This window comes from Electrona antarctica (assembly GCF_951216825.1).
Source record: "Electrona antarctica genome assembly, chromosome: 7".
In the NCBI taxonomy this organism is placed as follows: domain Eukaryota; kingdom Metazoa; phylum Chordata; class Actinopteri; order Myctophiformes; family Myctophidae; genus Electrona; species Electrona antarctica.
In genome coordinates, this window is record NC_136812.1 from 42,289,978 (window position 1) to 42,317,255 (window position 27,278).

Consider the following 27,278-nt stretch of genomic DNA (forward strand, 5'->3'; position numbering starts at 1 on the left):
CAGGCGCTCCCAGCCTGTGGAGCGGTTATGATATCATTAATGTTCCGTCCTGTAATTAATCTCCGTCCTGAGCGCTGAGCGTAACTATTTGATAGGACGGAGACCTCCGTTTATGCCGCTCGGGGTGTTAAGCACAATTCTTTGAGGTATTTCAGTATTTCCAATTGTCAGTACTTTTACTCCACTACTTTTACTCTACTACATGTATTTGAAAACTTTAGTTACTAGTTACTTTGTAGATTTGTATTATTATTATAAAACATACATTAAGTACATTTTATGCCAATACTTTTGTACATTTACGCAAGCACATTTTGATTTCTGGACTAGTACTTGCAACAGAGTATTTCTATATTGCAGTATTGATACTTTTACTTAAGTAAAACATTTGAGTACTATTTCCACCACTTCCCGGGGGGGCAGAAATGGCGTCTTTGCATATTCTAAAGTCGCTGTGATTGGTTGAGATGGGCGTAGAGGCGGATCCCAAAACATGATCGTCCTTGACATCCATGAGGTGATCATACAGAACATCCATGTTTTAGGAGCGCAATAAAAAATCCCTGCGACCTCGCGGTACTATACTATACTATACTATACTATACTATAGTAGCACTTCTGATGAAAGTGAAATTGTCTACCGGCTGCCCCAGAAATGAATGATTCTGGTTCGCCAAATCAGCTGGTGGCTCTTCAAAATAAGGGCTTACGGCTGAAGAGCTCTTAAACATGGTGCTTAAAGAGTTAATTTGGACAGCACTAATATAATATATATACACACACACACACACACAAAAGCCATTTTGCATTATTGTGGGGGGGAGGGGGTATGGCTATTTGGAGTCCGTGGCATTGGAAAAGCCCTCGCATTAGCACCAGGCTCAAAGCAGAAGTGTAGAGACAGTGTCTGTGCGTGTTGGTCCATCCTTCATCTCGTCTCTTCTTACTGTGTGAATATCCATCTGACTGGGTCACTTCCTTAAGACGGGGCTGGAGGGAAGATTTAACACCCCGTCTGCTGCCAAGAGCCTGTCAGCCACATGCTGCTGGATGGAAGGTGTAGGCGGGCGGGTGTGTGTGTGTATCTGTACAGTATGTGTGTGTGTCTTTCTCGTGTGGGTATGAGTGAGTGTGTGCAAGTCCCTGTGTGTATGTGTGTGCGCGTTGCGTGCATGGGTGCCTGTGGTGAGTGCATGTTTTTGAACGAGACTGTGCGCGTGTCAATCTCTGTGCGCGCGTGTGAGCCGTGTTGAAGCGAAGCACACTGCTCTGGCTCACAGAGAGAGAGGACGGGAGTTGGGGTGACTGGGGCTATAGGAGGTGAGGAGGGGGCGGGGGGGTCCGACTGTTACAGCTGTTAGGAAGACAGAAGCCATTTCCACTCGGAGCTGTCAGGAAGATGGAGAGAGAGAGAGAAGCAGGCAGAACATGAAGAGAGGTGGATGGTAGAGGGGAAGAGGGGGGAAAAATAGGACGAGGCATGTAATGGAGGACGATAAAAGAGATAAAACGAGAGGATGTGAGAGAGGAAGAGCGACCGCGGGATCCACATGTGCTTTTGACATTAGTGAGATTACTGTAGCTACAATCTATCTTACATGTTGGCAGAGAGAAAGGGAGGCAGAGAGAGAGAGCGAGAGAGAGAGATGGGGAGGCAGATTAAGTCGAATTGAGTTTAGAAATAAAGAAAGAGAAGAAAGACAGTTTGTTCATGTAGGGAGTGCGCTTGAGACAACATTAACAGGACGAGGGCCTTGGCAGTATATCAACCTGTCACAGCGGGTCTGTGTGTGTGTGTCTGTGTGTGTGCGCGCGCATGTGTGCGTGCGTGCGTTATGACAACTGGGACTACAGTGTTTGCCTACTACGGTTGCTCCCACGAGAAAATGGACGGTTTGGCTCAGAGTCAAGCCTTGAGGTTTCCCCACTCACTCCAGGGAAGAATAAACGTAGAGTTGTAGCAGCTCCGAGACGATCACTTTACAACAACACACAGGAGCCTTACTCTATTCAGCAGGAAAACACACACACCTAAACACACGTAGTAAGCTGAAATTAAAACCATGACAAGAGAGAGAGAGGGAGAGAGATGTATTGTAGGAGTAATGAAACGGTGTTCCCCCACTACACAGTAAAATCCTGTTCATTTAACTCAAATGTAACCAAATGGACCTGTATTTCTAGACTCTTACATACAGTACATACATATTTCTATAAAGTTAAATTGCACCCCCCCACCCCCCATAATGAAGGTGGTGGGTCAGTGTGCGGGTAAGAGAGGGAGAATTACAGACTCAACCTCTCAACACATTTTCACCTCCTAAGAGAAAACCCAGGTCTCTCTCTCTCTCCCTTCCCGACCCACAAAACGAGGCTTAGGAATGGATTACCTAAACAAAACTAAAAAAGAAAATTGCGCTTTGTTTTCATTCAGAGGCAGAATACCAGCGAATGTAAATTTCAATCCTTGGTAACCATGAAAGCCTTCATAAACCCGTTAGACACAGCAGCGAGCGGGACGCCCTGAGGTGAGAGAGAGAGAGAGGCAGGGCGAGGATGGAGGGCAGCATGTGGGTGAAGGCGAGCACAGTTTGGGAAACTGGAGCCCTCAGAATGAGGCTCACAAACACTAGGTCAGGACCCATTTGTGGGTCGCAGAGACATTGTTATGGGTCCCCTTAGTTTTTGTGTCCTACAGTTCTACATTTGTTTTTTTTCCCCAGTAATTTCATGAAGAAATTCCATAAATTAAACGCTTTGTGTGCCCACACAACACTTTAAAATTAGTGACCCAGGCCCAATGTTATTTTATGTTATTATTTTTTATGAAAATCACAACAAATTAAAGAAAGTATTAATTACGGTAATTCCCATGACGTCTGTGGACGTCTTGGGCACAAAATGTGTTAAAATAAATATTTAAGAAGAACTTTTAACTTTTATAAATAAAGTACCCTCTAATTTAACTTAACTTTTTTAGTGCTCGGATCGCCGCCTTGTCTTTACTAGTGAAAATAGCCGATCTACAAGCTCACAACTGAGCTTGTAGATCTGATATTTTCACTAGTTTGGGTCCCGGGCGAATATCTAATTTCTGTTTTGGGTCACGGGCTAAAACGTTTGGGAACCACTTCTCCAGTGTACTTCAAACTGAATCAAAATGTGGGCGTTTTCGCACAGGAAAAATGGTATGTTTGCAGGCCAGCACTCCATTTTCCTTTGATTGCTGTGTGTGTGCAGGGTGGCCGGCACACACAATGCCCATTGGTCAAGGACGTCAAGATGATTGGTTTGTGGTCACGTGATTGGTTGGTTCTGTCGTCTTCTCACACCATGACTCCACGCAGGCACCCCAATCTGGTGCAGAGCATGCGAACCGTATACTTAGGACGCCAAGTTGGAACGAACAGACCTCATGTCACAGCTTGATATATCTCGACGACACTGCAAATGAGGGCAACCTCAATGTCTTTGGAGAATAAATAAAGGTTTGAATGAATGAATGAACGAACAGCGAGAACCGACTCTGATGCCGTGTTCACAATAGCAGGTACAAAAGATCCAAAGCTACAAAGCGACGGTTAAACAACACTTGGTCCTTTTGTATCTGCAGTTGCAGCCAGCTCAACTCGGATTGTAGATGTTTGTCGCAGCTACAAATGTGCGGTGTCGCTTTGCACCTCCATGTCGCTGAGCTTCCATTGAAAATGAATGGTAAACTGTGGCTTTGTAGCTGCCAGTCTGAACGCAGCAGGAGAGGTACATTAATACTGGAGGTTTCACTGTGTTCAGTGTATACTAGCTTACAGAGGCAGGAGGCCAACACTGTATCGCTGTGTGCCGGGAGCAAACAGACGCCTGCAGACGCCTATTGTGTGGTGACCCGTCGCCCTGAACAAACACCACACAGTTCTCTCTCTCATACACACTCTTTCCTTTTCATAAAACTCTTGTGTACCTTTTTCACACACACACACACACACACACACACACACACACACACACACACACACACACACACACACACACACACACACACACACACACACACACACACACACACACACACACACACACACACACACACACACACACACACACACACACACACACACACACACACACACACACACACACACACACACACCTTAAGCCAACATGTCCTCCCCTACGTCCCAGGAGAAGGGAGTAGGACCTCTTATTGAGCTACTATAAATCACCCACGGGAGGGGAGAAGAGAGGAGGGGAGAGGAGGCAAGAAGAGAGAAGGGGAGAGGAGGCAAGAAGAGAGGAGGCAAGAAGAGAGGAGAGGAGAGGAGAGGAGAGGAGAGGAGAGGAGAGGAGAGGAGAGGAGAGGAGAGGAGAGGAGAGGAGGCAAGAAGAGAGGAGAGGAGAGGAGGGGAGAGGAGGCAAGAAGAGAGGAGGCAAGAAGAGAGGAGGCAAGAAGAGGAGAGGAGAGGAGAGGAGAGGAGAGGAGAGGAGAGGAGAGGAGAGGAGAGGAGAGGAGAAGAGGGGATAGTAGATGAGGCAAGAGGAGACGAGGGAAGAGAAGAGGGGGAAAGAGAAGAGAGGAGGGAAAATGAGGAGAGGAGGGAAGAGAGGAGGAGGGAAGATGAGGGGAAGTGAGGTAAGAAGAAGAGGAGAGGAGGGAAGAGGAGAGGAGGGAAGAGGGGAGAGGAGAAGGAGGGGAGAGGAGAGTGCATTCCGACAAGCAGGTCCAGACAGCTAGAGGTCTATTGTATGGTGCCTCCTACCGAAGTGCAGGGTAGACAATGAGCACACGTGCAGCCATATGCATGCAGCCACCCACAGCGACGCGGTTCATTCACAAAGCCCCTCTCCCATGACTGACGAATTGGAGCTCGCCGGAAATGTGTGTGTGCGTGTTAACGTTTGCGTCTGTGAACGTCAGTGGAGCTTGTGTATGTGCATCTGCAAATGGGTGTGAACATGGGGTACTGTATATCTGTACACACTTACTGTAGTGTGTGTGTGTGTGTGTGTGTGTGTGTGTGTGTGTGTGTGTGTGTGTGTATGCGTGTTACAGTATATGGAGTATATGCTATATTGTATTAACATATTCTACCACAAATGTTGGTTAAAATAAGCTTTTTATTAGTTCTGGATTGCAACGTTAATACTAGTCTGACCCCAACAGCACTATTTTTGATTAACTACTAGAGCAACCCTTTTAGCCTGTGACTCAAAAGAGAAGTTTGTCTGAGTCCCAAACTATTGAAAATAGCAGATCTACAAGAAAAGAAAAATCATTGAATTTGGTTTTCAATTCATGAAAAATTCCTTTTTTTGGGAATGTTTTTTGTAAATGTTTTGAAATGATAATTAAAAACAAAATGTAGGAAACCAAAAAAATAAAAGGGACCCATAACAATGTCTCCACGACCCACAAATGGGTCCCGACCCAGAGCTTGGGAACCAGTGAACTAGAGGGCCCTCACAGCGCCAACCCTACCAAATATACAACCATATATGGAGATCTCTGTGGGCAGGCGCCAGCCTACTTGGAACGATGCAAGTTGGAAATGAATGCCCCACACGGAGTTCTTTGTCAGGCATTCCCACATATGGAGGTACTATGCAGATGTCAGAACATAATTGTGATGTCAGAACAGGCCAGCTCCATATATTATGGAGATATAGGGGTGATCAATGTGGGCCCTGTCCAGAGCCTGGGCAGAGGCCTTTTGTGGCGGTTCTGGACAACCGTGGGTCCGACAGACTCAAGGCCGGGCACTGCACTCCCTGTGGGGGTGTGGAACGCGTGTGTCGAATTGGAAGTCGGTGGGGCGAACGCTTCTCGAGTTACGTGGATTACAGACGTACACACAGAGACATGGTGCAATTATAGATAGATAGATTTGCCTACAAAAATAAGTGATGCCAGCTTGACTGTGGTTAAAACGAGAGGATATTGCTAGACAGAGGTGTGTGTGAATATATGGACAAAAGGCAACAGCTGGTGAGGTCAGACAGACAGACAGACAAGCAGTGATTGACACATACAGACATGCAGGCAGAGAAAGGGGAGCTGGATGGAGATCAGGTATCTGGTGATCTTAACAGGCTGACCTCAGGGGTCAAACCTTATTTTGGGACTGAGGCGTGCTGCTGATCCACTGCAGAACGACTGGCCTGCAACAGCTCTGAGAACAGGGGCTTTCACAAGATGTGCACGCGAGCACACACACACACGCACCTCTTGTCTCATCATGATGAACAAAATAGGTGCAGGGGTCAATTCCCACACGCACGCACACACACAGTTGAGCTGGAGGGAGGAATCTCCTACAGTCAAGTCAGGACACACTGAGTAATGCACGCGCACGCACACGCGCACACACACACACACACACACACACACACACACACACACACACACACACACACACACACACACACACACACACACACAAATATTTAATGAAGCCGGAATGCGCTTATGGATAGGCTATTTTTTAAATGATAAAATCAGGCTTAAAGGGATAGTTCAGATTTTTTGAACTTAAGTTGTATGAAATACTTGCCATTAATATAGTGGTTGCAACTGTATTAATTGATTGCCCGAGTCCTGTGGTGGGAGTTCTGCTCTGGTTTTGGTGAAATATCAAGTAGTTCCGGTCATTTTGTGGGGGGCACTGGGGGCCATGCAGTAAAAGTAAATTAATCCACAAAACTAACGTCATTTGTATTGTTGACCTATTTCTAAAATATTAGTGCAACTTCCGTTCTTTTTTTACCCCTCTATCACACAGAACTATGTTTTTTTGTGTCCATATCACTACGCCCAAAAAATAGTTCCATGTGATAGAGGGGTCAAAGTTGAACGAAAGTCACGCTAATATTTTAGAAATAGGTCAACAATACAAATTACGTTTGTTTTGTGGATTCATTTACTTTTACTGCGTGGCCCCAGTGCCCCCCACAAAATTACCGGAACTACTTAATATTGACCAAAACCAGAGCAGAACTCCCACCATGGGACTCGGGCAATCAATTAATACAGTTGCAACCACTATATTAATGGCAAGTATTTCATACAACTTAAGTTCAAAAAATCTGAACTATCCCTTTAATAGGCATATCTCACAGCCCCCTTTCTACGCCCCCTTCCGGTAGCTAGTGGTGTCATTTAACATTAGGCATTTACACTTTTTTTCTCTGGAGAATCTAAGTACATTTCCTAATGTTAAAATGTCAAAGACCGATAATAATATGAAGAAAACACAATGGTATAACAACTCAAATAAGTAGAATAAACCTTACCTTTACAAAACGGTAGTTTGTGACTTGTGAAAATACCTCTTTTAACATGGAAGTCTATGGACCGCAGAAAAAATAACACCATTAGCTCCAAAAGGGGGCGTGGAAAGGGGGCGGGGAAATGCTGTGAGATAGGCCTAGTAACTGAAACCAGGAGGAGACAGCACTTTTGCTGCCATATGACAATATTACAATATCCCAAATCCCAGACAATATGTAGTCTCATACCAACATAATCCCAGATATAACTGAGCTGCATATGAAGAGAGCCCCAATGGCCCATAGCATACACAATGCAGGCCAATGGATGGAGTGGCATTAGCCGCCTTACTTTGTCCACTAAACCCAATATGGTCTTTTCCATTAAGTCACAACAACACAATGTACCAGACCAGATCACCATGATCCCCTGCATACGATGTTCATAGCATGTGTCCTCGTGAAAATGTCCAGTCTCGAGACCCACGTTGCCGCGTGAGACGTTGCAAATGTCTCAAAGGTCTCTCTCTTCTCGTCCGTACCGTCAATAAAAGTGCCACAAAAAGCTAAAGCTCCAACATTTCCCAGCCTATCAAAAAGTGTGTGTGGGGGGGGGGGGGGGGGGGGGGACTGAACTTTCTTGTTGAGAAAGGCCTTACTTTGTGCTCCGTGAGGCGTATCGCAAGTCTGTCAGTCTGGCTTGGTCATTTAGTGTGATGGAGAGACGTGCACGCGCACACACACACAGACACACGGCCAGCCTACATCTCAGAGAGAAATTCCCAGCACTGAATGTCAGACACCTAACGACCCACATCTTCCACTCCTTCACTAACTCAAGCTGATGGACAGAGAGAGGAAGAACTGTGCGATACTTTATGAATTACTCTGGAAAAGCTCTGCTCGCCCTAAAAAAGCAGATGCATTAGGGCTGTGTGAAAATGAGCGCGCGCACACACGCACGCACACACGCACGATCAAAATGTGGTATTTTAAGAGATATATTTTTTTGGCTTTCACCTTTTTTTCTTTTTATTGAGAGGGGAGAGAGATGGGGATTGGGGAGGTGACACGCAGTAAAGGCCGTCGGGATCGGGAGTCGAACCCGCAGCACACTGCCAGACTGGATTACCAGCCAAGGTGCCCAGACGGCTACGCCAGCCGCCCGGGCCCAAAATGTGGTATTAAGTGCGAGTTCCTGTGTGTACAAGACAACTGGAACAGGAAACCTTGCCGTTCACATAGTGGTCACCAAATGAACCAACATTTTTGCTGGTATTCAGGCATTTAGCTAATGGCTGGTGTTCATTTTCCATCAATGGTGTCGACGCGACAAGCCAGCCAGATCTCTTTACGGATTCTCATACATTCCCACATGCTCCTCCAAGTTAAGTATCTGCTGGTGGGAAGTGAGTGTCTGAGATGGTCTGGGAAAGAAGACTTGATGTCTACAAGGCTAGGCAGGCCTGGGCATTCCTGAGTGTGTGTGCAGAGGAGATGAGCTGTGTATGTGTGTGTGTGTGTGTGTGTGTGTGTGCGTGTGTGTGCATGCGTGCATGTAAACTCACATGCAACAGCATACCTATGCCCTGGTCAGCCTGTGGATATATACCTATCCGATAGTGTGTGTTTATCCTGGCAGAGGAGGCGGAAAGTCAATGAAGGGTGTGTGTGTGTGTGTGTGTGCGTGCGTTCGTTTGTGTTCTAAGGGCGACACCTAAGTATCAGTCTACCTAGCCAAACACAAAGACAGGCAGATGCACACGCACATATAGCAGCGCACACACACACGTGCACACAGAGATAGCAACCAGACAAAGCATTGTTGCGTTCACCTGTGGACTATTACACACTGGTCCCCTATCTGTACGACAGGAAGCCACTATCAAGGGCAACAATAGGGAGCGTGTGAGCATGTGCGTGCATTTGTTAGGCGTACGTGAATGTGTGTGTATCCGTGCATGACGGTGTGTTTTTATGTATGTGGGCGGGCATGACATGTGCACATGAGTGTGTGTGTGTGTATTAATGTGTGTATGTTTAGGTAATGCAAGGTTGCTATTTGATTATGTGAAGCCATAGCAACACTCATCAATTATCGTGTGTTTGTGTGTGTCTGTCTGTGTGTGCACATGAGTGTGTGTGTGTGTGTGTGTGCATGCAAATGTGTGTGTATAGGGTGAGAGTATCTCTGGAACAGGAGGTACAGTACAGTACAGTACAGTACATGGCACAAGGAGTTGTGTTTGGACCAGAGAGGCACATCATTTGACACAACATAAGACCTGTTTGGAAACGTGGCTAGACTACACTGCCCTACAAAGACAACACGCAGCAACCACATTCATGGCGACACCGACCTATTAATTTGTCTCAAAGTGTGCGCACACACACGATATAGGGGGACAAACAATTACCCCAGATATCAATTAGTGCAATATAACTTATACACCGATAACGCACTTGGCTGGCCAGTTGAAACACTTTGGCATTTTATCAGTTTGATTCTTTGCCCATCTAGTTACTGCACTATGGCATTTGTAGGACACACACACACACACACACACACACACACACACACACACACACACACACACACACACACACAGTGTGAGATTATGTGTGCGTGTACAATGCATGAAAACGTTTGTGACTGAGAATGTTTGTCAGCTTTGTGTATAGCAATTGTAGGTGTGTGTGAGTGTCTCCAGTCGAGTGCCTCAGAGTATCCTGACAGCCCGTCTTGAGGAAGCATGCCTGCCTCGTGCTGCTTCAATAATGCACACTTCCAGCACTTAGCCTGCCGTCTGTAAATAAGGTCACCATGGAGGAAGGTCTCCGTCACACTGCTCCAGTCTGTTATTAGGAGCCAACAGTGGGTGGACAGCTAACAATTAGCAGATATGTGCAGGGCGCTAGCCCTGGGGGGGGGCGGGGGGGGCGTGCCATTCACCACTCATCGCAAGTAAGCATCCATTAGTGCAGGGGTTCTCAACCTGTGGGTCGCGACCACTCGGGAGGGGTCGCAAAATTATTTTGGGGGTCCCCAGATGATTTTTTTGGCAACTGAATGGCTGTAAAATGGAAATTGAGAGTTTACACAACACATAGTGCATGCATAAACCTTCCTTAATGATTATATCTGGTTTCAGAATATATATACAGTATGTATTTTCTCGATATTATTAAGGTTATTGTAGCGGTCAATTGGGGGCAGGGGGTCGCGAGACATGGCCAAAGCATTTCCGGGGAACCCCTGCATTAGTGCACTGAGTGACTACACACAGAGTAAAATCCTGGGAGTTAATCCAACTCTGCGGGGGTGCAAATATAACCAAATGGACCCAGAAGGGTCTGTGTCGTACTGTAGTTACATGTCAGTTACAAATGCCCTATTTTGGGGGGGTGTCGTTATAGACAAAAAAGCGTCAAAAACAACAAATAATTAAATAATAGAAGATCTCAGCATATCTGCAATTTACAAGCTCACTGACATATGACAGAATAGAAAACCTGATTAAAAGTGCTAAAAGAACAACAGAAATGGACCCTTAAGGCAGCGACATCTGTAGTTTTAATGATTCACACCATACAATTACACCCCAACATTGACTATTCTGCTGCAGTCAAACTCATGAATGAGCGTGTTTCAAAAATAAACAGTGAAAGTATGCCGTTTGAAGCGAGGCAGTTTAAGGCTGACCCCCAAACAGACAAACAGCACTAGAGAAGCCAACAAGTCCAGGCTTGCCTCTGGTTGGTAAGGCTCCAGACAGGAGTAACGGTCATCCTCGTTGATGTGTGTGTGTGTGTGTGTGTGTCACGGCTAAAAGCACAGGAATGCTCTGCTCTCCCAGGGTCTCTAGTTACCAGCAGCAGGCTCACACAGACCAGAGACCACAGCCGTGCAGATCGTCTGATTCACAGTAGCCTCAACACACACACACACACACACACACACACACACACACACACACACACACACACACACACACACACACACACACACACACACACACACACACACACACAGTGTGCTTCACAACTCGAGGGTTTTGCTTCACGCCGTGACCGTCGTCACATAACTGGCTTTCTTTTTAGAGAGTGCACGTGCTCGCATGCCATGCGCACACACGCATGCATGCGCACACACACGCTCCTCCCTCGCCTCTGACCTCCCTGCCACTCTCCACGGCCTATTACTTATCCAATAAAACGGGAATGTATAACACACACACACACACACACACACACACACACACACACACACACACACACCAATTAACAAAGTGTATTTCATGTCAAAACAGCGCAAATGGAGGGTGATGTGATGTCTTCTTTAAGACAATCTGTCAACTATAGTGTGGCGACTACAAGGCTGTGATGGACATCCGGGGTGATAATATATCTGACAAACACTGCGTCATAACAAGATAACTTATTGGACATTGTGTAATGATATGATGTCTGATGGACATTATGTCATGAGGCAAAGATATCTGTATTTACTTTTTTATCATGAAATCAAAACACTTTTCATATGAGCCCTACTAAAGTACTAATGGACATCGTTATGCACACACTGACCAGCCTTGCTTAGATGGATAAATGGATGTCAAGATGTTTGAAAGAAAAGGGAAACACTACCAACAAACTACCACCTGCCATACCTTCTTCATGAGAGAGAGAGAGAGGCCAACATCATCAGGACTGACCCCACCCCACCCCACACCAGGGACAGTTCACTCTGTTTAAAAACAGGCAGATTCTCCAAGAGCCCCCCCCCCCCCCCCCCCCCCCCCCCCCCCCCCCCCAAGTCCAATGTCCCCTAACCTTTATCCCTATATGCTGCTATAAGGACTGCTATCGTGCAATATCTGTCTCTATGAACTAATGTTTTTTTTTTTGAGTGGATTTAGATTTTAGTAATAGTATTTTAGTTTTATTTTAACTAGCAGATTGGAAGCCAGTGAAACGACATTTCGTTCTCTTATGCATTTTATGTATCTGCTGAATGACAAAGATATCTATCTAAAAAATGAGAACGGTTAAAGAGGTGACAGGCAGAAAGAGTGTGTGTATCATCTAGTGTGTGCTTGTCTCTCATGGATGTGTATTTAAATTAATCAACATGGTTGTGTTAACAGCAGCTTGTGTTGGCTACCTACACACAGACAGACAGACAGACAGACAGACAGACAGAAACAACAGCAACATAAACAAGAACACACAAGAAGGCGCAAATGAGAAGAAAACTATCAACTTACTATCACTATAAGTAGGGAAAAGAAACTCAAGCCAATTTCAAAGGAGATACAGTCATACACTTATCCAGATACTGGACCATTTCACTGGTATAAACACACTGGTCAACACTAATCATTCTGTCTTTTTCTTAAACACTGATGCCATCTAGTGGCAGTTTCTTGTTACTTCCTATGGCTGTGAGTACAAGTTGCTCAGAGAATGTGTGTGCGGGTCTGTGAGAGAGTAGCAGGAGAAAAGCCTGAAAAACCTAATGCAGAGAATGTGTGTCAAATATGACGGGACTTCCGTCGTACGTACTTTCCGCGGAATCTTTTTTTGACCAATCACTCGTTTCATGCAACGTTATTTCCTTGGGGCGGTATTTCCGCCAAATTCTAGTATTTCTACTACCGCTTAGACACTCGACCGGATAAGCCTTGCCCAGCTCGAGTGAGCGAGCAAGCAAACAAGAGAATGAGAGCGAGAGAGAGTGTAGGTGTGTGTGGGGCATGTAGGCAGTCATAGTAGTTCAAGAATGCTTGAACCTGGAGGGCTGGAAGGTAAATCCCTACAGAAGCCAATATACAGTAGTGGAGTGTATGAACTCTGAACTCTGCATTCACTCTGCACTGCAATAACACTGCACTGCACAACACATTAACATCATCTGATAAACACTATGGATACATATCTGTACTGTGTGGTGTTTACATATACAGTACGTGCATTATGTACTGTATAATGAAATTATCCTGTCAATAGTAAATGTTGGCAGGTGAGAGAGGAGAACATGATGCAATGCCACATTATCTCCAATCTGTGTGTGTGTGTGTGTGTGTGTGTGACTCACTGAGGTCCTCAGCCAGTTGGACCCTGCGGCCCGTGATGAGATGCGACTTCTTCTCTAGATCTTCTCCAAAGTCTTCCAACACCTCCTTCACGTTCTTCTCTAGACGACGCACTGCAAGAACACACACACGCACAAGTACTACCTCAATATCCCATTCAATCAATGCATTGGATTTTACTCTCCGTTCTCTCATACAGTAGATATGATGCCATTAAGACAATAACTTGTTATTTACATGATGTTAATAGTCAGACCTTTCTATTGGACAGGCCACTAAAAGTCTCCTTTTGTGATTAGTCTTTCAAGACAGAGGTGTTGGTTTCCACAATTTTATAATGCTTCCACCTGACGATTCTGTACTACAAACATTTAGTGGATGTCCCTGCCTCCCCCCACGTCCTCACTGTTGGAACAGTGAGGAGTAGGATAGGATGGTGCCGTAGCACTTGCCTTGCCAACCTTACAGGCATATGCAAAGGCTCAACTTATGTCATTTAGATAGCATTTTTGAGTGGTGCAACCACTCCAAGGAACAGCAATGTCCGTGTTAACCTATGTGACTGTGTGTGACTATGTTACTATTAGTACCAGTAGGGGCAAAAGTGGCGCTGTTGTGCCAGAAACAGAGAGAGAGAGATAGTGCTGCACTGTTGCCTGCTAATGAGAGAGAGAGAGAGGGGGGGGGGGGGGGGGGGGGGGGGGGTTCAGGGGGAGAGGGGAGTTGCACCACTCAGTTCACACAGGTGTGATTTTTTGTAGACGTAGCACTTGTGCATATGCATGGTTTCATTATATAGATATTCCACTGTTAGGTTCTTAGCTTACGTATGATTCTTGATGACTATTTTTATGCATTTGATGTATTACCATGTTTTTTGTTCTTGCTTACTGTAAATCGCTCTGGATGAAGAGCGTCTGCTAAATGCCTTAATTGTAAACTGTAAATCGAGGCGATACGTCCTCTCAGCGCTGGCTCCTCACTGGCAGCTGAGCCAGTAGGGGCAGCAGTGACACGACTACACAGAATGTAGGAATTGGCAACGACTACATTGGTTAAAATCACACCCGTGTGAAGTGAGTGGTGCTCCGTGTGGGTGTCCCCGAAATCACCATATATGTGCGTGTGTGTTTGTGTGTGTTAGGTTGCGCACAGGTGGTGAAAAACAACCATGCTGTTTTCGTGCTCAGACGCACCCACCCACCCAGCCACCCAGCTCCGTAAGGGAGTGGTTGCACCACTCAAAAAAAGGGAGAAAGATGTGACATTGGTGGTCCTGAATCAGTCTTAAAGGACATCTAAAAGGGAGAAAGATGTGACATTGGTGGTCCTGAATCAGTCTTAAAGGACATCTAAAGGGAGAAAGATGTGACATTGGTGGTCCTGAATCAGTCTTAGAGGACATCTGGTCCAACAGTCTGTTTGTTCTACAGCCATACCTTCTGTGTTGGTGAGCTGCTGTCGAAGTGTGTTAGCCGTTATTAGCAGCATCCTCTGAATCCTCCAGAACAGGACCACGTCATTACACTCCAACTAACAGACACACACACACACACACACACACACACACACACACACACACACACACACACACACACACACACACACACACACACACACACACACACACACACACACACACACACACACACACACACACACACACACACACACACACACACACACACACACACACACACACACACACACACACACTTAAGTTTTAACACATTGGATGCGTATGACGAGTATACCTGTCCTATAAATTAATGACGCTAGGTACAGATGACGAGCAGGCTCAGAGGACTGAAGCCCCAGCCAGCCAGAGGACTGAACTGAAGCCCCAGCCAGCCAGAGGACTGAACTGAAGCCCCAGCCAGCCAGAGGACTGAACTGAAGCCCCAGCCAGCCAGAGGACTGAAGCCCCAGCCAGCCAGAGGACTGAAGCCCCAGCCAGCCAGAGGACTGAAGCCCCAGCCAGCCAGAGGACTGAAGCCCCAGCCAGCCAGAGGACTGAAGCCCCAGCCAGCCAGAGGACTGAAGCCCCAGCCAGCCAGAGGACTGAAGCCCCAGCCAGCCAGAGGACTGAAGCCCCAGCCAGCCAGAGGACTGAACTGAAGCCCCAGCCAGCCAGAGGACTGAAGCCCCAGCCAGCCAGAGGACTGAAGCCCCAGCCAGCCAGAGGACTGAAGCCCCAGCCAGCCAGAGGACTGAAGCCCCAGCCAGCCAGAGGACTGAACTGAAGCCCCAGCCAGCCAGTGGATGCTCACCTCCGAGTCCACAAAGTGCCTCTGGTAGTAGTAGAAGCCTCTCTTACAGAGGTTGCAGTGGGTCAGGGCCTTCTGGAGGAAGTGCCGACGGTACATCTGGTGCCACGTGTCCTTGATCTGAACGCACGGGAAGTCAAAAAGACAATTATTACTGAGTATTACTAAGTGTTAATAAAAGGATAATCAATTATGAATTGGCTTTGGACACATGATGGATGTATTGCAGGCTTCAGATAAGATAAACCTCATTGATTCCCAGAGGGAAATTCAGGTGTCATTATAGCAGCAAGGTTGAAGTGTCATACATATAACGTAAGCATTTAAAATGTATAAGTATAATATGCCATTGTCAACATTCCCCCGAAAATGTATGCCTAATTTTAGTTTTAGTTTTGTTTTCCAAATCAACATTTAGGTGTCGTGAATCCGTTCAGTAAAGTATAAGAGGACAAGTGAGAATGCATCAACGCAATGTGTTGTGTTCATCAATCAGAAACATGCCCCATTTCCTCGTGTTCTCTCCTAGCTGCGTGACCAGAGAAACCAGAGTTGTCTAAGCATGCGAGCGTTCCAGTCTTATAGGGCTGTCATGATTATGAATTTTTACTCGACAATTAATTGTCACTCAAATAATTACGATCAACGAATTAATTGTGTCGTTGAACATTGGAACAATTAAAACTACATTTCTGTTTTAGACTTCGCACAGTGCAGATATGATTGTACACACAATGTACAATGACATATTTAATCAATTAATACTTTCAAAACAAATTAATAGTGGAAATAGCCAATCTACAAGCTCAAAATACGTCGCATTGCGACACATTTTGAGCTCGTAGATCTGACATTTCCACAATTTTGGTAAAATATATGTTTGAACATGGAACATGGAAATGAACATGACGATGACGCAAGATAATTGTGATTATGCTAAAATATTTGCGATTAGGCGATGGTGTTATGACTGTGACAGTGAGTCTGACCAGGACAGGGTCCACGTCCACGCCGCGTCCCTCCAGGTTCTTGCGGACGGTGGTGACCTCATCGTTGGCCAGGTAGGCCGTGTGGTCCTCGTTGAGCTTCAGCAGACGCTCCAGCTCATTTTTGGTTTCGTTGCGGACGTGCTGTAAAAAAGGTTCAGGGAGAGGCCAGTGAGAAAGGGTCTTCAGGGTGAGAAACCGTAACTGATGTTCTTAAAAAAAGGAGTAGTTCACCCAAAGAACGACTTGTTTTCTATCAATTACACACCCCACGAAGCCTTGAATTATTCATGGAGATCGTTTTGTTTTTGTCGCATTCCTAAACCAATAATTTGATGACAGGATCATGGCTCAGTAGGAGACTCAGTAGGAGACTCTTGGAGACTCTGCTGGTGATCAGATTATTGGCTCAGGAATGCAATAACAAAAACAAAATCCATGACATGGAGGGGGGGGGGGGGGGGGGGGGGGGGTGAGGTACCCTCACAAAAACATGCAGTAATCCTGGTCTCTAAACTACCTCCCCCTGGCTAGCCGGGGCGCCTGATGGAGGGGAAAGGAACTGGTCGGAATAACGTGTTCCTTCCACGCGCTACGTCCAACCAGGGAAACTCCCCCCTGTCAGGTGAAAAGAAGCAGCTTGGACTCCTCATGCATAGAAGGAAGCATGAGGTCAGTCCGCTGCTCCCCCCAGGTTGGCAGAGGAAGTGTAGCGCCCAGGATTACATTAGATAATTGACACTGGGTGAAAAAATGGGTTACAAAAATTGTGGGATAAAACATAAAAATAATAATATATAGGCCTTAGGCCTATACAGTACATATGCTTATATGTATACGCCAGTGTAATAACTCAGGGTTAGGGTTAGCTCAGAACTTATCGCATGTGATATTACAGGTGAGCTATTTTTCGAAAAATCCAGTGAAAATAACCAATGAATGTACAAGCTGAGAACGCATTGAGTTATAGAGGCAAATGTTTGTCGAGTCTACAGCCTTGAGCTCTGACCTGTTCAGATGTTCGGTTTGTCCAGCCCATCCACCTCTGCTTCCAGTCTGGACCCACCATGTCACCGATCACTGACTCAGCTAGGAGGGGAGGGAGGGACGACGAGAGGAGAGGAGGGAGAGAGGGAGATGAGAAAAGCACAGGCACCATTCTGACTCATGAGTTCTAAGTATGTCCATGTACATTAATTCAGTAGTACAACAGAGTTGCGTGACAAAAAGAGCAGCTCTACAAGCTGACAACTAGTCACGATGCATCAACTGGATACAGTCATTCCACCTACTGTAGTTTCCTGATTCTGAAAGAGGCAGCCATTGCAGAAGACCTTCACTTTGTGTGTTCATCCTTTTTTAATCTATTGTGCAATAGTACCACAGATCTTGGAAGTGGAGCAGATTTCTCCAGAAAAACAACTTGCAGTATATTGAGGCTAGAGCAGCAAAACGTGGGACTTGTACTGTACAAATAGCTTAGGCCGAGGACAATATAAGGAGGGTCAAGATGAGCGTGTATGAATCCGTCACGGCTGACATACTGTCTTTAAGGCGTGACTGCAGTGTTTCCTCCATGAACTGGATGGCTGCGTCCCACTGGGGTTTGTCTGTGATGGAGCGGTCCTCTAGGGCGTTGTGCTGGATCACCCTCTGAGAGAGAGAGACAGAGAGACAGAGAGACAGAGAGAGACAGAGAGAGAGACAGAGAGAGACAGAGAGAGACAGAGACAGAGACAGAGACAGAGACAGAGACAGAGACAGACAGAGAGAGAGAGAGAGAGACAGACAGAGAGACAGAGAGACACACACAGAACCTGAAGTTTGTATTTTGTACCCTGGTCTTGTGAACCGAGTGGCGTTTACAATAAAAAAAATAAAAACACATACAAATTGTACAATGAAATGTCTGTCTACCAACATAATTGCCATCTCTAACTGTTAGTCAGTGTTTAGCTCGTCTAGCCTAACGGAAATGAGAAACATCTCCGGTACTCCGAGCGGTTCCCTCCAAATTTAGCCATGCAGTCATATGCTGCCCTTTCCACACTGTGCTACAATTGTATCATGCTCCTAGCTACATTAGCATACTTAACCACTTTCAATTGGCTATTTTGTTTATTCCTCATCAGACAAATTATATCGGGCTTAGGTGGCTAACTACTAGCTAAATTCAAACAACCTTTCTTTCTCTGTGCAGGGTACCGTAATGGATTCCAGCGGACCGTGCTTCAGTGTGGAGATGGCATGTGTGTGTTACTGAGACTAGTGGGTTTACCAGGCTGTCCATGGGCATGACCCTCTCGTTGGACTAGTGTGTTTACCAGGCTGTCCATGGCCCTCTCGTTAGACTAGTGTGTTTACCAGGCTGTCCATGGCCCTCTCGTTAGACTAGTGTGTTTACCAGGCTGTCCATGGCCCTCTCGTTAAGACTAGTGGGTTTACTAGGCTGTCTATGGCCCTGTCGTTAGACTGGTGGGTTTACCAGGCTGTCCATGGCCCTCTCGTTAAGACTAGTGGGTTTACCAGGCTGTCCATGGCCCTCTCGTTGGACTAGTGTGTTTACTAGGCTGTCCATGGCCCTCTCGTTGGACTAGTGTGTTTACTAGGCTGTCCATGGCCCTCTCGTTGGACTAGTGTGTTTACTAGGCTGTCCATGGCCCTCTCGTTAGACTAGTGGGTTTACCAGGCTGTCTATGGCCCTGTCGTTAAGACTAGTGGGTTTACCAGGCTGTCCATGGCCCTCTCGTTGGACTAGTGGGTTTACTAGGCTGTCTATGGCCCTGTCGTTAAGACTAGTGGGTTTACTAGGCTGTCCATGGCCCTGTTGTTAAGACTAGTGTGTTTACTAGGCTGTCCATGGCCCTGTCGTTAAGACTAGTGGGTTTACTAGGCTGTCCATGGCCCTCTGGTTAAGACTAGTGTGTTTACTAGGCTGTCCATGGCCCTCTGGTTAAGACTAGTGTGTTTACCAGGCTGTCCATGGCCCTCTCGTTAAGACTAGTGTGTTTACCAGGCTGTCCATGGCCCTGTCGTTAAGACTAGTGTGTTTACCAGGCTGTCCATGGCCCTGTCGTTAAGACTAGTGTGTTTACCAGGCTGTCCATGGCCCTCTCGTTCCACTGATGTCTCTTGACGCTCTCGTCCTTCACGGCTTCCTTCAGCTTGTCAAAGATGTCGTCCTGGTCTTTGCCTTTGTACTCTGCCATGAAGCGTGCAAACTCCTCCTGCAGCGTCTCCCACGCAACCTGGAGGAGAACGTGGCAGAAAGAATATGATCACCCCACCACAAAAAAAAATCAACTCAGTTTGAGTTAGGATTTGATCAGTTTAATACTTAAACAATTAAAACCGGGATTGGCATTATCGTGTCATTTTAGATGTTTGCGTTGGCTATTCAAAAATAGCAGATGTACAAGCTCACAGTACAAGCTGTACAAGCACTTTGTGCCACGCTGTACATCTGCTATTTTGTAACAAACTTTTGGAACAGTTTTGAAAAATCCTGAAAGTGAGAGAACTGCTGATTTAGAAGGCATTTGTAGAACCGGCCTCAGGTCTTAATGGGCTAAACAGACAGACGAGTCACCGTACTACCTCCAGGGCCTTGTGGGGCAGCTGCTTATCAGTCCACTGTTTGAGCTTGATGTCCACGGTGGTGTTGAAGGTGCCTGAGTTCATGGACTGCGCGGCGGGAAGGTAGATGTTCTCGATCACGTGAGTGGACACGCGCTCCCACAGCTTCTTCTGCAAGATGGCCTCCCTGGGGGAGGGGGGAGAGACGGGGAGGTCAAAGGTCATGTGACATTGAATGAAGACGCTAGAGACGGAGAGAGAGTTTATCTTCCCAAAGGTTTAGGAAAAATAAATGTGACCGACTGTATCTATCCATTACACGTTCTTATAATAATACATACATAGTACACTGCTAGTGATGACACACTCCAATCACACCAGTTTGAACCGCAGCAAATTAGGAAGTGTGGTTTTGGAATGGATACAATCTCTTGGATACATTTTGTTGTTGGCATTTATTCTTTTGGACCTGCTCTCTAACAAGCAAACAGGTGAAAGTGCATCCAGAGAGACGCTTCCAGCTGTCTGCATTCTTTCCTTCCCACTAAGTGATCCTGAGGGGGAAGGAGAACAATGAGGAGAACAGGCGAGCGTGGGCCATTGGATCGCTCCCTGCTATCGAGTTGCTTTCAGTCCCGTACGTACAGTGAGATTGCACTTGACTGTAGTTTCCGATACGCTCCCCGGCATGAGGCCGTTATCCTGGAGCTAACAGCGTCCCCCCGCCCGCCGTCCTGACCGCAGAGAGGCCCATGTGACAATGGGACAAAACCATCGCCGGCCCCCTTCGGGACGGGGAGAGCTGTTAAGCGCCCTTTGCTCATTTATCATAAACGCGCGCTCATATTTCATCCGGCTCGTCCTCTCCTTTTGTTCGGGGGCTGGCGCTCCTTTTGCCATCGATGGCTGCTAACTATGATAGCGCTGGTCGGGCCGGCTAACAGGGCCACCCCCTGTCCCATCTCTGTGAGCCATTCATCAGAGCATTGATCCAGCAGACCTGATGGCACGCACACTGGGGACGGTCACAACACAGCGCATTCATCTCATTTAGACCCCCGACCCACAGGGGGTTGGGGCTCATACCTATACACTCGTGTGTATGTGTGTGTGTGTGTTTATTTCAACCTCCACCAATTAATAGTACGTATGGCTCCAGAGCTGTTATGCGACGTTAAGTAGTTCCGTCTTAATTATTGACTTTGAATACAAACACTGTTTTATGCATTTGTTGTCAACTGTATTGTACCGTCTAATGCCAAACTTGCCATGCCATTCTTTGCAACGATCCTGTTACAGTAGCTGCGTGTCCGGCGTCTCCGACGCATAATTATTCGACGCATTAAACTCACCGTAGATGCGTCTGGGGGACGCATGATATTTCACCCCAAATCTACTGGAGAATCACCATTTTGTTTTGGCGCCCGCGCAGGTCTGAGTATGAATTGATTTAATTACCAAATGTATTCGCTATGCGTGTACATTTACAACCACAAACCTCTCCACTTCAAAACAATGTATCAGTTCCGCCCGACATGCTCTGTAATGTGTGTGTGTGTGTGTGTGTGTGTGTGTGTGTGTGTGTGCGCGCACTCAGAGCAAGGTTTAACTGAGAGCGCGGAGTGGTTTCATGCCATCATACAACAAGAGTAGAAATTAGGCATAAGAATAGCAGGACGGGAGACATTGGCAATAAACAGACTACTTCAGAAAACATGCACCCTTGGTTGCAACTTGACAATAGCGTCTGAGAGAGATAATATCTGCATTAATAAACACCATGTGCTGTGATTTGAAATAGGAAACCTCAAAAAGACCTTAGTGGTCAAACCGTTGGTGAATACATTTATACTGCATTGTGCCCATGAGTTGTGTGGCAATGTGGCATGGCATCTTCTTTTACCTTCACGCTTTCAAATACAGCAAAAATAGCAGATCTAAAAGCTCACAACACATCGCAATGCAACGCGTGCCCCCATCCCCCGAGCGCTCATCATGACCACCTGAGCAGCCACCCCCCCCCCCTACAGAGGCAATGAATTGAACATTGTAATGAGCCTTAAATCCAAGATGAGCGTCATCATTTCCCAGCAACATGCAGTAATAAGGAGTAAGGGTCAACAATCACAGTGTCCAGATAATAAATGCAGCAACGACAAGACGCGTACAAAGAACACAAGATTGAAGACAGAACTTACCAGTGTTTTGGAGTCACTTGACTCAAACTAATGACCTCATCCAGGATTTCATTTTTGGCCTTTTCAAAGAGTTCATTCTGCAAAAGAAAGGCACTATTAGCCTCATATCAAAACAATCCCGCTATGATTAATTAATTATTTTTAAAAGATACCAGTTTCTCATTTTGAGGACAAAAAGGACTATAAATCACAGCCATCAGTGGACGTCAAGGTGTGTTATGTGCGAGACAAAATACATTTTAGTCGAGTAAATCAACTGTAGATATAGTAGACTAAAATCTTGTTATAATTTATTAGACTAAAACTATACTAACACTAAAACATTCCAGGTGACTAAAATGTGACTAAAACTAAATGAAAACTATTCAAGAGACTATGACTAGTCAAAATCAACACAGGTGTTCACTGTCCAGTGATGGTTGGTGCGTGTGGCTTTAATCTGCAGGCGTTTCTCACCCTGTCCAGCTCTCGCAGACGGGGATAGTTGTTCTTCCATTCCGTCTCCAGATTGAAGCGGGACGCTGAGGGGAGGGTGAGATGATAATGGGAATAAATAAATGGGAATACAGGAACTCGAGTGGCTCCATCATATCAAAGCTACAGTCAGACATGTTGGTACTAGCACGTTTATTAAATGGTGACAGTGTTATTAGGTAATTAATACTCATAATTACCTACCGGTAATAACAAAACATGAATAATATTTTAAAACAAATCAGCGTCTACGCTGGGCCTGGTTGCACCAGCTGATGGTAAATCCAAGTTTGTGTGTAAAGTCCTCACTAAAATAGTAAGATCTAGCTGGTATTAGTACAGCACTTTGAGGGGCTGATGAATTGCCAACATTTTACCACCTGAATCCTGGCGTTCCAATTCTGGAGCAAACATGTGGTACAGTAGCACAAATAGCATATCTACTGCCATCTGGTCAGAGGGAGAAGATGGAGGAGAAGGAACCCAGAGGACTGCAGTGATGCATTTACCAAAAGTCCCTTTTCTGGCCATGTCATAATAGGCACTATGCAAAATTATTCTACGAGATCACACATTCACATGTTGTGAGCTTGTAGATCAGCTATTTTCAGTGATGAGGTTTGGTGCAAAAAGGAGCGGAGGAGTATAGATCCCTGGGGGACTCCGGTCAACGATACTGTAAGTGTATAGGGTTTAACAACACAATTAAGACCTGAGGCCGATTCTACAAATGCCTTCTAAAATCATAGTTCTCACCAAAATGTTAAAAAATAGCAGATGTACAAGCAGCGCAAGCTTGTATATTTTTTTAATGGCCAACACAAAAATCTAAAATGACACCGCGGGTCATTCCCGGACAGGAACACTTTCCCCACACCTGGTTGTGGCCAGGTGGTGGTTTCAGACTATTTATCATATCCTGATGAAACGCATCATCTGTGTGTTACTATTGCTTTTTACCTTTGATGCTACGCTTCACCAAACTAATACCCCCATAATGACCCGCTGTGTGCCTAGAGACAGGGCCTGCTTTGTCTTAAGCTGGGTTGATATAAAGGCAGCTTTCAAACTGCTAATGATGCCCATCGTTTAATAAAAGTGGGCGAGGACATCACACACACACACACAACTGGTCCCAGAGAAGGAGGGGATGGCGCCGATCACACAATCATAATCAATAGCAGCATTTAATAGTCACACATGTATACACATGCAGCACATTATCCAAATTACATGCGCACACGCACACACATGCGCACACGCACACACAGCTAGTGGGCCTACTGGCCCCATGCACATTGGAGTTTAGGCTAATTGCTGGGTTACAGGGCCACATTGGCGCCAGACTGAGACTGGGGGCCGATGGCGGTGCCGTTTTATTTTTTATTTTTTTGACAGGCAGTGGATCGATGCACTGCACAATTGACCACGGGGACCAGTAAGTCACTCTGGCCATAAATCTCCTCTAGCGTTGGCCAGAGGCTGGTGGCTGTCAAGGCTAATTGTGGTTTGGGAGGCAGAGCGGAAACGAGAGGGGAGAAGTGTGGCAGGGAGGACCGACTCTAGGTCTGGAGGAGACAGACACGGTTCAGTGGCTATAGGATGGGATGCGCCACCAATACTGACAGCGTTGAGAGGTCCCACTCTCTTTGTAGTTCATGGTTAGAGCACGACACTACTACAACGTCCAGGATTAGAGATTCTATTACGTCTACAATACATCGATGGGGAGCAGTGCTAATTTTGACAGCCATTTAGTTTTAGTCCTATTTTAGTCATCTGAAATTGTTTAGTCTTAGTCTTGTTTTAGGGCCAAATGTTTGATCAGGGACCAAATGTTTAAATTGTTGCATTTTTATTTTGGTCCGTTTAGCGTTCACATACACAACTTTGTTAAGCGAACCAACCGCCAACCGGGCGTTAATTAAACGCCCGGAAAAAAATGCAAATCCCTGGCGTCCTTTAAAACAGGCCTGAAAATTCACCTTTCAGCATGCCAAAGGGCGAGGAAATGATTACCCTCCCCTTAGTCTAGTGACTACCCCCACCTCCTTATAACCCCTTCTTTGTTCCCCAACCTGTACATTTGTTATTTTTACCTTTTATGATGATTTGAATTTTGTTATTTTTCATGTCATGATTGATTGCCAATAAAGTATTCAATCAAATTCAATAACAGATTTACAAGCCAACATCTTGTAGCATACCGTGTATACCATGCCGTGTCGATATTTGTAAATCTGTTCTTTTTGCGCATGTGAACTTTGTACTCTGCCGTTAAAAATGCACTGCGCCTCCTACATGGATACATGGATACAGCTTGCAGATACAGGGAGAAGAAGAAAGATCAGCTGTCATATCAATAGTGATTCCGGTAAGAAAGACATGCTTTTAGAAGGCCCACAACTGCTGCCGGCTATTTTGGTTAACTTCCTATTTGGTCCTGTATAAAGTCTGACTGCGTTCACCCCCGTAATGAACCATGGTTCGTTTGGAAACAAACCGAGTTCGGCATTTTCAGACAGACCATGGTTTGTTTGATCCTCACCAGAATTCGAATGCACGTTCAAACAGGCCTGACCAAAGGAGCAAAAGAACCAAACTGTCCTGGTGTGAATGCACCCTTAGTCAACAAAATATCTTTTTGTCTTAGTTTTAGTCCTATTTAGTCCTCTGCTGCCATGGCATGATTAAATACATGGCAACAACACTCATTCACACACCAATGCCAGCCATGCAAGGCACCAATAAACCTGCTCACCGGCACCAGTTAGAGGTTCAGTGGCTCGCTCAAGGACACTTTAGACTAGGGCTGCCGTGGAGTGGAGATTGACAGACACAGACTCAATGAGGTGTGGGGTCGTACCTTTGAAGGCATCGGCCTGCTGTTCCACAGACTCTCTGACCATCTTCCAGAAGCAGTCAGACACCGCCAGACTCAGATTCTTAGTGGTCACCTGATGGGGCTTCAACATGCCATCCCTGGAAATAGTCATAAATACAAAATAAGTAATAATACTAACTTATACAAATATAATTAATCTAATTAAACACATTGTACTCAATATTACCTACTACTATTATTATATCTTGAAAATATAAAAGGTGTCAAATTAAAATCGCAATACATAATAAGAACGAATCTTTCTTGCAAATTGCATTACTTCACAATGTCCAAACATGAAAAGACATCTTGAAATGTACTGTACCTCAATAGTCTTGAGTTCTGGAAGAATTCCTCCTCATAGTCTTTAATGGATTCTATGCTTTCTCCAGCGCTACCTGGACAAGAGAAGACCACAACACTGGCATGTCACACCTGAGTTATGCTAGTTAAGTTTCTGCCTTACAGCAATTGAACTAATTGAGGTCAGCTGTGTTTTCATTGTCTTACCTTTCCCTGTAACCACTGCAAAGTAACCCAGGGCCTTCATGGGGAACAGCTTGCCTTCGACTATCTGCTGGATCTGGAAGAGAAGAGAATGATCTCAATAGTATTGTTGTTGTGCTTGGAACACTCCTCCTCTGTTCATTTTATGAAGTCATTGGTTTAATTGCTCCCAAAAAGTTCCCAAAAAGCTATTGGGATCGTTCGTGTTTAATTTGTACAACTTATGATGATCATTGTTTTCCATTCTTGTTTTCATTAGTAGGCTGAAACCAATGGAAGTCAAGCTCTAAAGTTTAGCTCAGTGTGGTCTGGGCAGAATTAAGAAAGAGCTGAGCTCCCTCTTATGGTGGAAAGACATATTGCAGTCCAAGCAACCACAGGGGCTACAAACAGGAATCACTTATCTTATACTGTCAGTGAAATTGGAACAGGGAAAAAATCCCAGTGGAAAAGCAGGCACTAAAATACTTCATTTAATTACAACCTAGCTAATGTTTGAAAATCTCACCCAAATATCAGTTTATTTAACATTTTATTTTGACACTATGGCCTTTAAACTGACACGCTTGTGAGTGACTGACTTATAATGCATGACACAGAAGCAGAGGGGTTCAGTGTGTTGCTCAAGGACACAATTAAATGGTTTATCCAACCATAAATTCAAGGAATCTCTGCATGTAGTATGTCTGTCTGTCGGCGAACCATTCCTCTGATTGACTTCAGAATTGGCAGGTGTATTGTGATCTGATGAATGATTGCAACCAGCCCTTATGCAGGCCAAGCAGTCTGCCCACTCCAAACGGGCACTAAACTTGTTACTACTAAAAACACTGTGTAGTGTACTGTTCTTACTCTGTTGGGGCTGGCCAGGTTCTTCTCAGCCAGGTCCACTTTGGTCAGGACAAAGATGGTCCTCTTTCCCTGAGGGTCCATCTGACTGACCAGGTCTGTCACAATGCTACGCTCCGCATCCACACTGCCATCTGCACGGAGGAAGAAGAGGGAGGAGGGAGGGTTTGAAAAGCAGAGAA

At 45.6% G+C, this 27,278-nt stretch overlaps 1 protein-coding gene across 7 annotated transcripts in view; it reads right to left on the reverse strand.

The window, feature by feature from the left end:
- opa1 (OPA1 mitochondrial dynamin like GTPase) overlaps positions 1-27,278 on the reverse strand; it is a 58,968-nt gene that overhangs the window by 13,923 nt on the left and 17,767 nt on the right. For all 7 annotated transcript variants that reach the window (XR_013790462.1, XM_079506500.1, XM_079506498.1 and 4 more), the window contains 14 exons: positions 27,100-27,230; positions 26,251-26,323; positions 26,066-26,138; positions 25,723-25,838; positions 22,839-22,903; positions 22,383-22,459; positions 20,206-20,371; positions 19,704-19,856; positions 18,153-18,261; positions 17,618-17,697; positions 16,612-16,752; positions 15,626-15,742; positions 14,795-14,888; positions 13,358-13,468 (listed from right to left, as the gene is read on the reverse strand). Coding sequence is in view for 6 of the 7 variants with exons in the window: in XM_079506500.1 (XP_079362626.1) it covers positions 13,358-13,468; positions 14,795-14,888; positions 15,626-15,742; positions 16,612-16,752; positions 17,618-17,697; positions 18,153-18,261; positions 19,704-19,856; positions 20,206-20,371; positions 22,383-22,459; positions 22,839-22,903; positions 25,723-25,838; positions 26,066-26,138; positions 26,251-26,323; positions 27,100-27,230 (1,506 nt within the window). In the remaining variant the exon portion in view is untranslated. The remainder of the gene's footprint in view (positions 1-13,357; positions 13,469-14,794; positions 14,889-15,625; positions 15,743-16,611; positions 16,753-17,617; positions 17,698-18,152; positions 18,262-19,703; positions 19,857-20,205; positions 20,372-22,382; positions 22,460-22,838; positions 22,904-25,722; positions 25,839-26,065; positions 26,139-26,250; positions 26,324-27,099; positions 27,231-27,278) is intronic.